Genomic DNA, 13,223 nt, shown 5'->3' with positions numbered 1-13,223 from the left:
TTCTAAGATATCCAGGGTACTAATACGGTCATTACATTTGGCACCCAAGGTGTGGGCCAAGCACCGTACTTTCACTGAAGAAGTTCCTCAGTGACTAGGAAATTAGGTGAGTATTTTCATAGACAAACAAGGAACTTACTTTGTTAAGGGCTAAACTAGGAACCTTTTCTAGCTGAAATGGGGGAGATGTTAGGAAAAGATTCTCCCCTGCCCCCAGCCCCACTCCCACCCCTGCCCCAAAGGGGTGTTATGGAAAGCATGTTTAAGTTGATTGAGGGGCAAGATTTAATTATAATTTGGGAACAGATTGCTAGACTCTTGGGTACATTAGGATGCACATCCCCTTGGTTCTTAGAAGAAAAAGAAAAAGGCCTAGATAATTGGAAGCTGGTAGGAGATCAACTGCACGAATACTACAAGGATAGAGGTCCTCATTCAATGTGCACAGGAGCATTCTATATATACAATATAATACAACTGGTCTTAAAGAATCTTGCAAGTTATAGAAAAAAGAAAAGTTTTAGAAAAAGAGGAAGACAAAGAACAGTCTAATGACCATATTGCCAGAGGGCATGAGGACTTAAATGAAGCTCAAGGGTGTGGTGATTCTGGCTCTCATGAGGAGCTTATTGACATGCCCCCATCAATTCCACCTTCCAGGATGGAGGGAGGAGGAGCAGTGGAAGGGACAGTGATACCACCAGCATCTCCCTTCCAGCAATCACCCCATCCTATGACTAGATTGCAAAAGGCAGTACTTAAAGCCACAGAGGAAGGGAAGGATATAGGTGATTCGAAGCTGCAAATATTTCCGGTGATTCAACAGTTTAACTCTTCAGGTCAAGAAAGCAGAAGATATACTCCTTTTGATATAGACATCCTCAAAGACCTGAAAAAGGCTTGCACTCTTTATGGGGCTACATCAGCTTATGTTAAGATGTTATTACAGAATTTGGCTTATGAAGTCTTAACCCCTAGGGACTGGAAATCCATAGCAAGGGTATGCTTAGAACCTGGACAAAACTTGTTGTGGCTTTCTGAATATAGTGAGCTCTGTAGGATACAAGTGCAATAAAATAGTCAAAGTGGAGTTAATCCTCTAATCACCTGTAGGTTCTTATGCAGACGTTTCAGTACAGATGAATTACTCCATAGTAGCATATGAGCAAATTGCTGCTGCTGCTATCAAAGCATGGGTTTCTCTCCCCAATTAAAAACGACAAGGGCAAGACCTTCACAAAAATTATACAAGGATCAAATGAACTCTTTGCTGATTTTGTGGGATGGTTGTAGACAGCTGTCATACAGACTAATGGTGAAAATACAGTAACAGACATTTTGATAAGGCAACTTGCTAAAGAAAATACTAATGAGGTTTGCAGAATTATACTAGGACTACACAAGGATGCACCTTTAGAGGAGATCATAAGACGCTGTGTCACAGTGGGCACAAATGCCTTTTATAGCTAGGCTATGATGCAAACTTCCCAAGATCCCAACATGGGAAGACAGGGTCCCTTTTGGCAAGGGACTTTCAGAGAGACTCGTCAATGCTTTCAATGTGGTAAAGTAGGGCATCTGAAAGCTCAATGTTGCATAGAGACAGACCCAATACCCCATGTCCAAAATGCAACAGAGGATTCCACTGGGCATCAGAATGTAGACTGATTCAGGGAAATGGGATGAGGGGCCTAGCCCCAGGGCCTCAAGCAAAAAACACTTGGGGCATGATGGCAGCTGATGCCACACCCAGAGAGTGACTAGAAGTCCAATACCCAGACATGACCAATCAGCAAGGAAGCAACCTGATGGGAGAAAGAGATTACAATTGGGGAGGATTGTTAGGATTACTAAGTGAGAACTGAGGTTGTCTGGACAGTGACAAGGTGAGAATTCAGGTTTTCTGGACAATTACAAGGTGAGAACTCAGGTTGACTTGATAGAAGGAGCAAGCCCATTGGCTGAAGTGGTTCCTCCCAGAAGCCCTTGCATTATCCCACGCCCATTCTCTGGGAGGATAAAAAGAGACAGCACTGGGCGCAGAGGGCAGATCGGCCTGAAGAAGGATAAGAGTTGGAGGAGATTCAGAGCCAGGATTCAAGAGAAAGACTCTGAATTGCATCAGGCTTGACGGGGCTCTCTGCAGGAAGGGAAGTCACTTCTTTGGACAAGAGTTAACAGCAACTGCCTGGAGACAACGGTTCGATACAGGAAGAAGAATCTGTCTGAGAGATTTGAGTAGACACAGCAGATCTCTTCCCAGAGAGCGATCTGGCAGCTTCTGGAGACGACAGCTCGCTACATTTGGCGCCCAACGTGGGGCAAGGACTTTTGCTTATCCTGACAAGAGGAGCTAGACCAGACCTTTGCAATTTGGCGCCCGAACAGGGACAGACACAGTCCTGATTCCAGTGGAAAAGCTTCCGATCTAGATCTCAGTCTCTCTGACCCAGAACCGTGAGTAAGGAGGAAACTTTGTTAAAGATTAAGTGAGCGTGCTAATAGATAAATAAGGAACTTAACTTGTTAAGGGCTAAACCAGGAATCTCTTATAGTGAAATGGGGCAAACACCTTCTGTTCAAGGAAAATGTTTGGAGAGCATGATCAAGGTTATGAAAAGCCAAGGCTTGATTATAATTTTAGAGGAGATTACTGAACTTTTAAGAACTGTGAAGGTTATATGTCCTTCTTTTTCTCTGGAAAAAGAATTGGATCCAGATGAGTGGAAATTAGTAGGAGAGCAATTAGGTGAACACTACAATTGCCTTTGTGACATTTTGCCCTTTGGTTCCAGACCAAACTCAGTTTCCAAAGATACAATTCATACCTACAATTTAATCCAAATGGCTTTAAAAAATGTTATTCTAAAGGAAGAGATGAAGGAGCAAAATGGGGAAGTGTCAACTAAACTAGGTGAAAAGGATGAATCAGATAACAATGAAGTTAAATACAATTCTGAGCAACAGCAACAGGAGCACCTCCCATCTCCTCCCTCAATTAACCCTTCATGGGTGGAGCAAGAAGGAGGAGAGGAAGAGGCAGAAACACAAACAGAATTGCCTGTGAAGCAGCCTAAGCCTATGACAAGATTAGAAAAAGCATTGGTTAAAGCTAAGAGAGAAGGACAGGATATAAGTGATTTTATACATGCATATCCTGTGATTGAAGAGATTGACTCTGTAGGTAAAAAAAAGGAGAAGATATGCACCTTTAGATTTGAATAAAATTAAGGATTTGAAAAAAGGTTGTACCCTTTATGGGGCTACATCAGCTTATGTCAAAATGTTACTAGATGGTTTGTCTTATGAAGTCCTAACCCCGAATGATTGGAAATCCATAGCAAGGACATGTCTGGAACCTGGAGAAAATTTATTATGGCTTGCGGAATTTCATGAATTATGTAAAATTCAAGTCAGATGCAATTTGGAAATAGGAGTTAACACACAATTCACTTTTGAGCACTTAGCTGGTGAAGGTCAGTATGGAGAGAATTCGGAACAGATTAATTATACCATGACAATATATGAACAAATTGCTAAGGCTGCAATAAAAGCTTGGGGTGTCCTTCCTGGACAGAAAGATCGTGGAGAGGCTTTCACTAAAATACAGCAAGGTCCCAATGAACCTTTTGCAGATTTTGTGGGACGTTTGCAAACTGCTGTCAAAAGAACTATTGGAGAAAATTCAGCTACAGAAATAATGACCAGACATCTGGCTAAGGAAAATGCCAATGAGATTTGCAAAAGAATTATATGGGGATTAGACAAAGATGCTCCTTTAGAGGAGATCATAAGACGCTGTGCTACAGTGGGAACAAATGCTTTTTACACCCGGACAATGATGAATGTGGAAAGACAGGGTCCCTCCTGGCAAGGGCCTTCTAGAGAAACTCGGCGATGTTTTCAATGTGGAAAAATTGGACATCTAAGAGCTCAGTGTAGGTATGGAGATACAGTGAGGAAACAGGGTGAGAGAAGACCTAAAACCCCATGTCCAAAATGCAACAGAGGACTCCATTGGGCATCAGAGTGTAGAATAATTCAGGGAAATGGGATGAGGGGCCCAGGTCCAGGGCCCCAGGCAAAAAAGACTTGGGGCATGATGGCAGCTGATGTTACACCCAAAGAACCTTTAGAAGGCCAGGACTCTGATTTAATCAATCAGCAGAGAAGCAATCACATGGCAGAAAGGGATTACCTGATAAGTCAGTCAAAAGGCAATCAGATTGCAAAAATGGATTACACTTGGGGAGAATACAGGCCTTTTAAACCAACAGGGCTGTGTCCAGTGCAAACAATTCCAATGTAATTGCCAGATGATGAGAAGAGATTTAAAAAGTGGTAAATAGAAGGAAATTAGATAGGTTGGCTGTCTGGGGGAGAGGGTTTGCTTGTATTTCTTCAGCAGGAGAAGGAATCAGATGGGTGCCAACGAGTCATATTCGCCTTGTCCACCAGAGAGAGACAGAAAAAGAGAAAGACCTCAAAATAAAGGAGAAGATCTAAGAAACATCTGACACTGAAAGAGCATGGATAATAAGAAGACTGTTAAAGAACTTTAAAAACCAGCAGGAATCATTGGACTTCCTCACACAAGATGAGAATAATGGACAATGGACTTATGGACATTTATAAATTTTCAATTTATGATTATTTGATTATGTTATATACTTCTAGCATGCGTTATGTTACTATGTTACTATATGCTTATGTAATTTATGTAATTATCGGTAATACTTCCCATATTGATGGATTTATGTTTCAAGGTCATTTATGTAATTATCTGTAATACTTCCCATATTGATGGATTTATGTTTCAAGGTCATGACTGTCCTATGTTCTAAATCAAAAGAAAGGGGGAGATGTTAGGATTACTAAGTGAGAACTGAGGTTGTCTGGACAGTGACAAGGTGAGAATTCAGGTTTTCTGGACAATTACAAGGTGAGAACTCAGGTTGACTTGATAGAAGGAGCAAGCCCATTGGCTGAAGTGGTTCCTCCCAGAAGCCCTTGCATTATCCCACGCCCATTCTCTGGGAGGATAAAAAGAGACAGCACTGGGCGCAGAGGGCAGATCGGCCTGAAGAAGGATAAGAGTTGGAGGAGATTCAGAGCCAGGATTCAAGAGAAAGACTCTGAATTGCATCAGGCTTGACGGGGCTCTCTGCAGGAAGGGAAGTCACTTCTTTGGACAAGAGTTAACAGCAACTGCCTGGAGACAACGGTTCGATACAGGAAGAAGAATCTGTCTGAGAGATTTGAGTAGACACAGCAGATCTCTTCCCAGAGAGCGATCTGGCAGCTTCTGGAGACGACAGCTCGCTACATTTGGCGCCCAACGTGGGGCAAGGACTTTTGCTTATCCTGACAAGAGGAGCTAGACCAGACCTTTGCAGAGGATAGAGTTGTATGCAGCTGGGACAACTTAGATACTCCCTGGAGAGGTGAAATCTGTTCTTTTCCAGCCTATGGATCCCTTGCTTCCAGACACAGTACCATTTCACCTTCTGAGAGCACTTACAAGACAGTATTCATCCATACACTGATGTGGGAAACTGGGGAATGTGTAGATAATATTCCAGTCACTAATACAGGTAGACAATGTGTGCTTATCAACCAGGAGAAGTAGTAGCATCAAGTTTATTGATACAGACTCCTAATAAGCAACCTGGTGATAGTCACCCAGATTCTGACTTTAAGCAGCAAAATCCAGGAATATACTAGACAGCAGCTGTGACAGCGGACCAACCTATGCTCACTATCTATATAAATAGCATACCATTAGAAGGATTGGTAGACACAGGTGCAGATTGTACAGTCATTAGAGGTGCCAACTGGCCCAGTCACTGGCCAAAGACTAAGGTAGACACCTACATGTCTGGTGTAGGAGGATCAATAGCAGCTGAAGTTAGTGTTACCCCTTTGAGATGGACTTTTGAAGGTGAAACAGAAGTTTTTACTCTTTTTATAGTTGAAAAAATCCCTATCAATCTGTGGGGAAGAGACATTTTACAACAATTAGGGTTAAAAGTGAGTACTTCAGGGTTTTTTAGGCAGGGCTGCTGTTGAAGCCCTGCCAACACTTTCCCCTATTCCTATCTAATGGAAAACTGATACACCAGTGTGGATAGAACAGTGGTCCTTAGATAGCGATAAAATTCAAGCCTAATTAGGTACAGTACAGGAGCAACTTGACCAAGGACATTTACAATCTTCTCTAAGTTCTTGTAATTTCCCAGTATTTGTTGTAAGAAAGAAATCTGGAAATGGAAGATGTGGACTGATTTAAGAAAGGTAAATGAACAGATAGAAACTATGAGAACTCTTCAACCTGGACTTCCACCTCCTACTCAGTTGCCTAGAGAATGGCCTCTCTGGTTAGACATTAAGGATAGGGAGGATATAAAAAGATTAACCTTTTCAGTGCCTAGTGTTAACTTAGCTGAGCCTTATAAAAGATATGAATGAACAGTTTTGCTACAGGGAATGAAAAACAGCTCTACTATGTGTCAAATGTATGTTGCTGTTGCTCTTACTCCAATAAGAAAAGAATTTCCAAAAGTAATGTTATTATATTACATGGATGATATATTGGGATGTGCACCTGAGGAGCAAATGTTAGAAGCATGTCTACAAAAGACCATAGAAACACTAAGGAACTACAAATTGCACATAGCTCCAGAAAAAATTCAAAGACATGCTCCTTTTCAATATTTAGGATATGAAGTATACCCTAAGGTGCCTACAGTACAAAAATTCTCCTTAAGAACAGAGAAGCTAAGCACCTTAAATGATTTCCAGAAATTGATAGGAGATATCCAATGGATGTATCCAGTGTTAGGCTTGATTACTTATCAATTGCAACAATTATATGATATTTTAAGAGGAGACAGTGCTTTAAACTCACCACGACAGCTTACAAAAGAAGCTCAAGAGGCTTGAATAGAAGTTGAACTGGCTTTATCCAATGTGGTTGAAAGAGTCACTGAAAAACCCTTGGAAATATCAGTTTTTGCTACAAAAGAGGCACCCACAGCAGTCCTTCATCAAGGAAATAGTATGATAGAGTGGGTGAACCTCCCAGCACAACCAGAACAAAGCCTTACTCCTTACCCAGGGCTTGTGGCTAGAATTTTATTAAAGGCAATTAAGGGAGCAGTACAATTATCTAGGATAAGACCTGACAAGATATACAACTTTTATACTAATGCACAAGTTAATGTGTGCTGTGAAACCATCTCAGAGTAGCAAATTTTATTAGCCATGGCTCCAAATTTTACACACTGGTCTCCATTAAAGATAACCAGACTGCTACATAATTAGCGATGGATTCTTGAACAAAAGGTTTCTAAAGTTCCTCTTAAAGGACCAACTATTTTTACAGATGCATCCAAACATGTTTGTGCTATATACTCGCATGACTTAACTATAAAGAGAGTAGTCAGAACTCTTTTTCAGTCCACTCAGCAGAATTAATTGTATGCTATCATTCTAGCTCAAATATATATCAGCTCTTTAAGGAACTTTAAGAGCAAGTGAGAAAGCATCCAGGTTAAGATTTATATCTTGTATGTCCACTCTCATAGTGGACTTCCAGGTCCTATTTTTGATGGTATTTCAAAGGCAGATAGCCTTCTAACTATGTTGGCCAATACTCTTTTATTTCAAGAAGCCCAAGAATCTCATTTTAAATATCATCAGGCTGCTCAAGCTTTATGTTTACAATTTGGAATAACAAGAGAAGAAGCTAGGAGCATAGTAAAAGCCTGTCCAGCTTGTCTTTTTTTTCCACGCTCCTACTCTCTCCAAGGTAGATCCCTTGTGGTTTGAGACCTAATGAAATTTGGCAAATGGGATATGATCCATTATAAATCTTTTGGTCTGCTGAGTGAAATGAGCAGAACTAGGAGATCATTATACACTTCAATAACAATACTATTATGAGGATGTGTTCTGATGGAAGTGGATATCTTCAAAATAGAGAAGAGCTAATCCAATTCCAATTGATCAATGATGGACAGAATCAGCTACACCCAGAGAAGAAACACTGGGAAATGAATGTAAACTGTTAGCATTTTTTGTTTTTCTACCCAGGTTATTTTTACCTTCCAAAACCAATTCTTAATTTGCAACAATAACAATAACAACAAAATTCATTTCTGCACATATATATTGTACCTAGGATATACCATAACATATTTAATATGTATGGAAATGCCTGCTATCTAGGGGAGGGAGTGGAGGGAAGGAGGGGAAAATTTGGAACAGAAGGGAGTACAAGGGATAATGTTGTAAAAAAAAAAAATTACCTATGTATATGTACTGTCAAAAAATGTTATAATTATAAAACTTAAAAATTAATAAATAAATAAATCTTTTGGTCGTCTGTTGTGGTAGACACCTTTTCAGGATTCACTTTTGCAATACCAGCAGCAAAAAGAGAAAGCCCTAGTGGTCACTGAATTCCTTATACAAGCATTTGCAATTATGGGTGTACCACAAGCAATAAAAACAGACAATGGACCTGCATATACTTCTAAATATTTTTCACACTTTTGGGCACAGTATAAGATTTTACACATCACTGGCATACCCTTTAATCCTCAAGGACAGGCAATAGTAGAGAGGAAAAAGAGACATTAAAATGCTCTTCCTAAAACAAAAGAAAGGGAGAGCCACAGGTAACCCTAGAGAACTTCTAAATCTTTCCCTTTATACTATTAACTTCTTAATCTTTGACAAAGATGCACTGGCTCCAGCAAACAGGTTTTATAACCCACTAGAAGGGCAATGTCCAATGCAAGCAATTCCACTGTCCTTAGATAATTGCCAGGTGATGTGGAGAGATCAGAAAGAATGGAGAGAGCATTCCCTTGTGAATGGAAGGGACCAGATGGGTTAACTGCTTGGCAGAGAGGGTTTGCTTGTATTTCCACAGATGGAGAAGGAATCAGATGAGTGCCAATGAGCCATATTCACCTTGTCCATTGGGGAGAGATGGAGCAGACCCCTTGAAACAAAGGAGAAGAACCAAGAAACATCGAGTGGTTACAGCGCTGACTGTGCCCACCACTGAAAGAGCACAGCAGTTATGGCATTTGACTCATGAACATCAAAAATTGTTTGACTTCAAAACCCTCAAGAATCATTGGATTCTCTGAGACATGATAAAACTGTTGTAGGAATTGAAAGCCCTTAGGAATTATTGGATTTTCTGAGAAATAATAAGACTATTGCAGGACTTCAAAACCTATAGGAATCATTGAATTCCCTAACATATAAAAAGACTGCTGCAGGACTTCAAAAATTTGTGGGGATCATTGGATTCCCTGACATGTGAAGCAATGGATAATAGATTGATTTTGGACTGTCTCTTGGCTGCTGAAGAAGGTGTATGTGTGACTGATGTTTATATACTCTTCTTTTAGGACTTCTGGAAATCTTTTACAAGACCATGTTGATTTATATTGTTTGTTATATCACTACTTGATGTACAATTCATGTTTGTTACAACACAGTGAGCTTGCACTAGCTGTGGGGAGAGTCATCACTTATAGCCTGTGCTTTACTGTTATGTGCTTGTGTAATACCTCCCATGCTGATGGGTTTGTGCATACCTGTTTCTAATAAGACCCTTCAGCCCAGAAACCTGCTAGCAATCCCCACTTCCCTTTGGTGCTTTTCATCTCTCTTCCTAAGATGTCAGGGAGGGTGTGATTATCTCCTTTTTAGTGCTTTCACCTCCCTTCCTCAGAAGTGGGGGGAGAGGGGTAGTGTAATCACCTCCTTTTCGGTGTTTTCACATCCTTTCCTGAGAAGTCAGGGAGGGCTGTGATCACCTTCTTTTGGGGGTTCTCACCTCCCTGAAAAGTCTGGGATGGTGTGACCACCTGTGTTCTAAAACAAAAGAAATCTGGAGATGTAAAGTGCTGAAATGGAGATGCGTTTGAATAGCCAAGTAATTGAGGCTAATTATCAATTGGACAATATCTATTAACATATGCTTGGAGAATGACCCTACCCAACTATTCTGTGATGGCTGGATCTGTGGGTGGAGAAGTGTGAGGGATCAGAGGGTGGACTAGGACAATGGGGATTATTCTTTTTTTTATTTTATTTTATAATTATAAATTTTTTTTGACAGTATATATGCATAAGTAATTTTTTTTTAATAACATTATCCCTTGTATTCATTTTTCCAAATTATCCCCTCCCTCCCTCTACTCCCTCCCCTAGATGACAGGCAATCCCATATATTTTACAGGTGCTACAATATAACCTAGATACCTAGATATGTGTGTAAATCAATGGGGATCATTCTTTGGTGGTGGAGAGAGAAAAAGGAGGTGTGGAGATTCCTATATCTATTCCCCTGACTGCAACTCCAAAAGTGCAAGAATAAAGACTTTTGCTTATCCTGATTCTGGCTGATTCTAAGATATTCAGGATACTAACCCAATCACTACATAAGATAACCTCTTACCTGCATGTCTTTGCAAAGTCTGTCTTCAGAACCTGGAATAGTCTCTCTCCTCAATTCCACCTCTTTAAACCCTGTAGATTAAGGAACAACTCAAGTGCAATTCCTTTAAGAGGCCTTTCTTGATTCCCTCATTTTAATAAATTTGTAAAATTGTTTTGTATATATATTGTATTTATGCACTTGTAGACATTCTCAATTGCCCCTAGTAAAATGTATACTCCTTGTGGATAAGGATTGTTACATTTTTATATTTGTATTCTCTCCAACAACTCCTCTTACACACTGCAAAGAATATAGACAATGCTTAGTGTTTGTTTTATTGATTCCTTATCTTAGAATGACTACCCCATCTTCAACAATAGAAATTCAGTACATTTTTCAAGTTTAAACTCAAATGCCATCTCCTCTACAAAGATTCCCCTGGTTACATCAATTAGAAATGATTCCTGCTTCCTCTGAAGTTGTATGATGATATGCTTATATCATTAATATTCTGCTTTGTATTAATTTGTATTTCTCATCTCTACTAATTTACTAAGTATGGCTCTTTGAACGTAGACATATCATCTCATATATTTTTATATTTAGAAAAGGGCTTTCCCAGATCCTATCAGAGAGTCCATAGGGTCAGGTGAAGGAAGTGGGAATATTTAGCTATTATTATTACCAAGATAATACTATTATCATACATGACAATTGTCTTCAAGTAGCTAGAGAGTTGTCATGTAAAAAGAAATTTGAATTCTGCCCAACCTAATTTTGCAGAACTAGTTACAATAGATAGCAATTACAGAGAAAACTTTTGACTCATCATAAGAAAGTTCCTAACAATTAGAGCTAGCCAAAAATGAAATTAACTGCCTCCAGAAGTAGTGGTTTCACCCTTACCTGAGATCCCAAAGTGAGGCTGTATGATGACTTGTTAGCTATATTGAAACAGGAATTCCTATTCAGGTAAGGATGGATTAGATGACCCTTGAAGGCCTTTCTAGTTTTGAGATCTATAAAAAAAATCAAGGAGACATTAATCTAAAAGTAAATTAATGTAAAATTAGGCATAGTATTAGAAATGGTATCAAATAATATGAAATAAATGATATAATGACAAGATTTTCTGCTGTGCAGTGAAAAGAGTTAAAAAGGGAGGCTGGATGAAAAATGGAGGATAAGAATGGCATAGTTTCTATAGTACTGACTAAAAGAAGATTTTTCATGCCTTAGTACTTGACTATCTTGTCTTAGCAGTGACTACCTATAGTTGTCAATCAGGAATCTGTTTTAAAGAGGATCAGAAGATCATGTATTTTGAATTGCAAAAGATCTAAGAATTAATTTAATTTAAACCTCTTCTTTAACAGCTGAGAAAATGGGTCCAAAGAATTAAATGATTTCTGCAAGGTCAGAGAAACAAATGACTGCTGTAATAAGAGTCTACAGTCTCTAATTCCTTATTACCTCAAAGTCTATGATAATACCCTACATAAAATGAACTTTCAATAAATCTTAACTGTAGAAAAAAATGACAAAACCATGCTATAATAGCTTGATATAAAACTCTTTTGGGCAACACACAATTTCCTTCCCCCCTTTCCCTTTATGATTCTAAGCTCTTTAAGAAATTTCTGATTGATTAGTTTTACTGTGTGAGCCTCCCAATCAAGTAACTATAGATGACCACCCATTACTAGTTCCGCTGTCATTTAGCATCTGGGGATGCTTACCCTGGAAAAGAAAAGACTTAGTTCAGTTTTCATTTTCTGCTTGAAGTGTTGTTCCATAAAAAGAAATTAAACTTATTTTAAGAAATATTTTGGTCAAAAAATTTAAAGCTATACTTTTGAAACCTAAAAATTTCTGAAAATGTCTAAAACAATAAAATTAATGACTTTTTTTTCTTTTCAAAACTGATCTATCTAAAAAGCAGGATGAGACTTATCAACCCTTGGAGAACTTTAATAGTTGGCCAATTATAAAAAATATTGAAAAGGGGTTCAGGTAAGAGTTGGATTGGGTAATAGCTGAAGTGTTTTACTACTATAAGATTTTAAGGTTTGAGATCAGAATGGTAACTGCAAGGAGCAACAGGAAGGGACATCAGAGGGAACTGAGATGACAAAGCTGAGTGGAATAGGATGTCTAGCCAGAGATGGGCTAGAGAAAGATATAGCACAAGATCCTGTTATCAGGATGTGTAAAGGGCTAGAACTGAGCAAAGGCACTTGGATAATGGAGCACTTGAGACTAATTGCCAATTGGACTGTTCTCTATTAACTTGTTTGAAGGATGACCCTCCCCAGTTGTTCTGTGCTGACTAGATTGGTGGGTGTGGACAAAAGAGGGGAATTGACATGAATGGGTGGAGTAGGAGGAGGAAATTGATTCATTCTGCTGGCTTGGGAGAGAGAGGGAGGAGGTGTGGAGATTGCTAGATCTAATCCCCTGACCAAGACAGCAAAAGACCAAGAATAAAGACTTTTGATTATCCTGACTCCGCCTGATTCTGGGAAGAGAGGGTTCTAACAAGGTTGAGCTATATTTCATGGCACTTTCAAATAACAGTCTTACAATCAAGTACAAAAGACTTGGGTCCTAATGTTATTGGACAGTCTTTTCAACTCGAATGCAGCAAAGGGAATGAGACAGTTGAAAAGGAGATAACTTCTCCTCAGGTGCATTCTTCTTCACCCCAAACATCTTTTCTCATAACTCAATTAAAAATAAAAAGCATTTCTTATATACC

The 13,223-nt window shown here is 39.2% G+C and overlaps 1 protein-coding gene across 1 annotated transcript in view; it reads right to left on the bottom strand.

Annotated features, from left to right (window-relative positions):
• The window catches only part of UCK2 (uridine-cytidine kinase 2), a 128,603-nt gene that overhangs the window by 113,819 nt on the left and 1,561 nt on the right, over window positions 1-13,223 (bottom strand). The window contains exons 2-3 of the mRNA XM_074266485.1: window positions 11,372-11,484; window positions 10,484-10,554 (exon numbers count right to left, since the gene is read on the bottom strand). Of these exons, the coding sequence (XP_074122586.1) occupies window positions 10,484-10,489 (6 nt within the window). The 5' untranslated portion in view covers window positions 10,490-10,554; window positions 11,372-11,484. The remainder of the gene's footprint in view (window positions 1-10,483; window positions 10,555-11,371; window positions 11,485-13,223) is intronic.

The sequence above is a fragment of the Sminthopsis crassicaudata genome, chromosome 4 (assembly GCF_048593235.1).
Source record: "Sminthopsis crassicaudata isolate SCR6 chromosome 4, ASM4859323v1, whole genome shotgun sequence".
Taxonomy (NCBI): Eukaryota; Metazoa; Chordata; class Mammalia; order Dasyuromorphia; family Dasyuridae; genus Sminthopsis; species Sminthopsis crassicaudata.
Note: the sequence above shows the minus strand (reverse complement) of the source record. Positions and strands in the feature narration are given on the sequence as shown.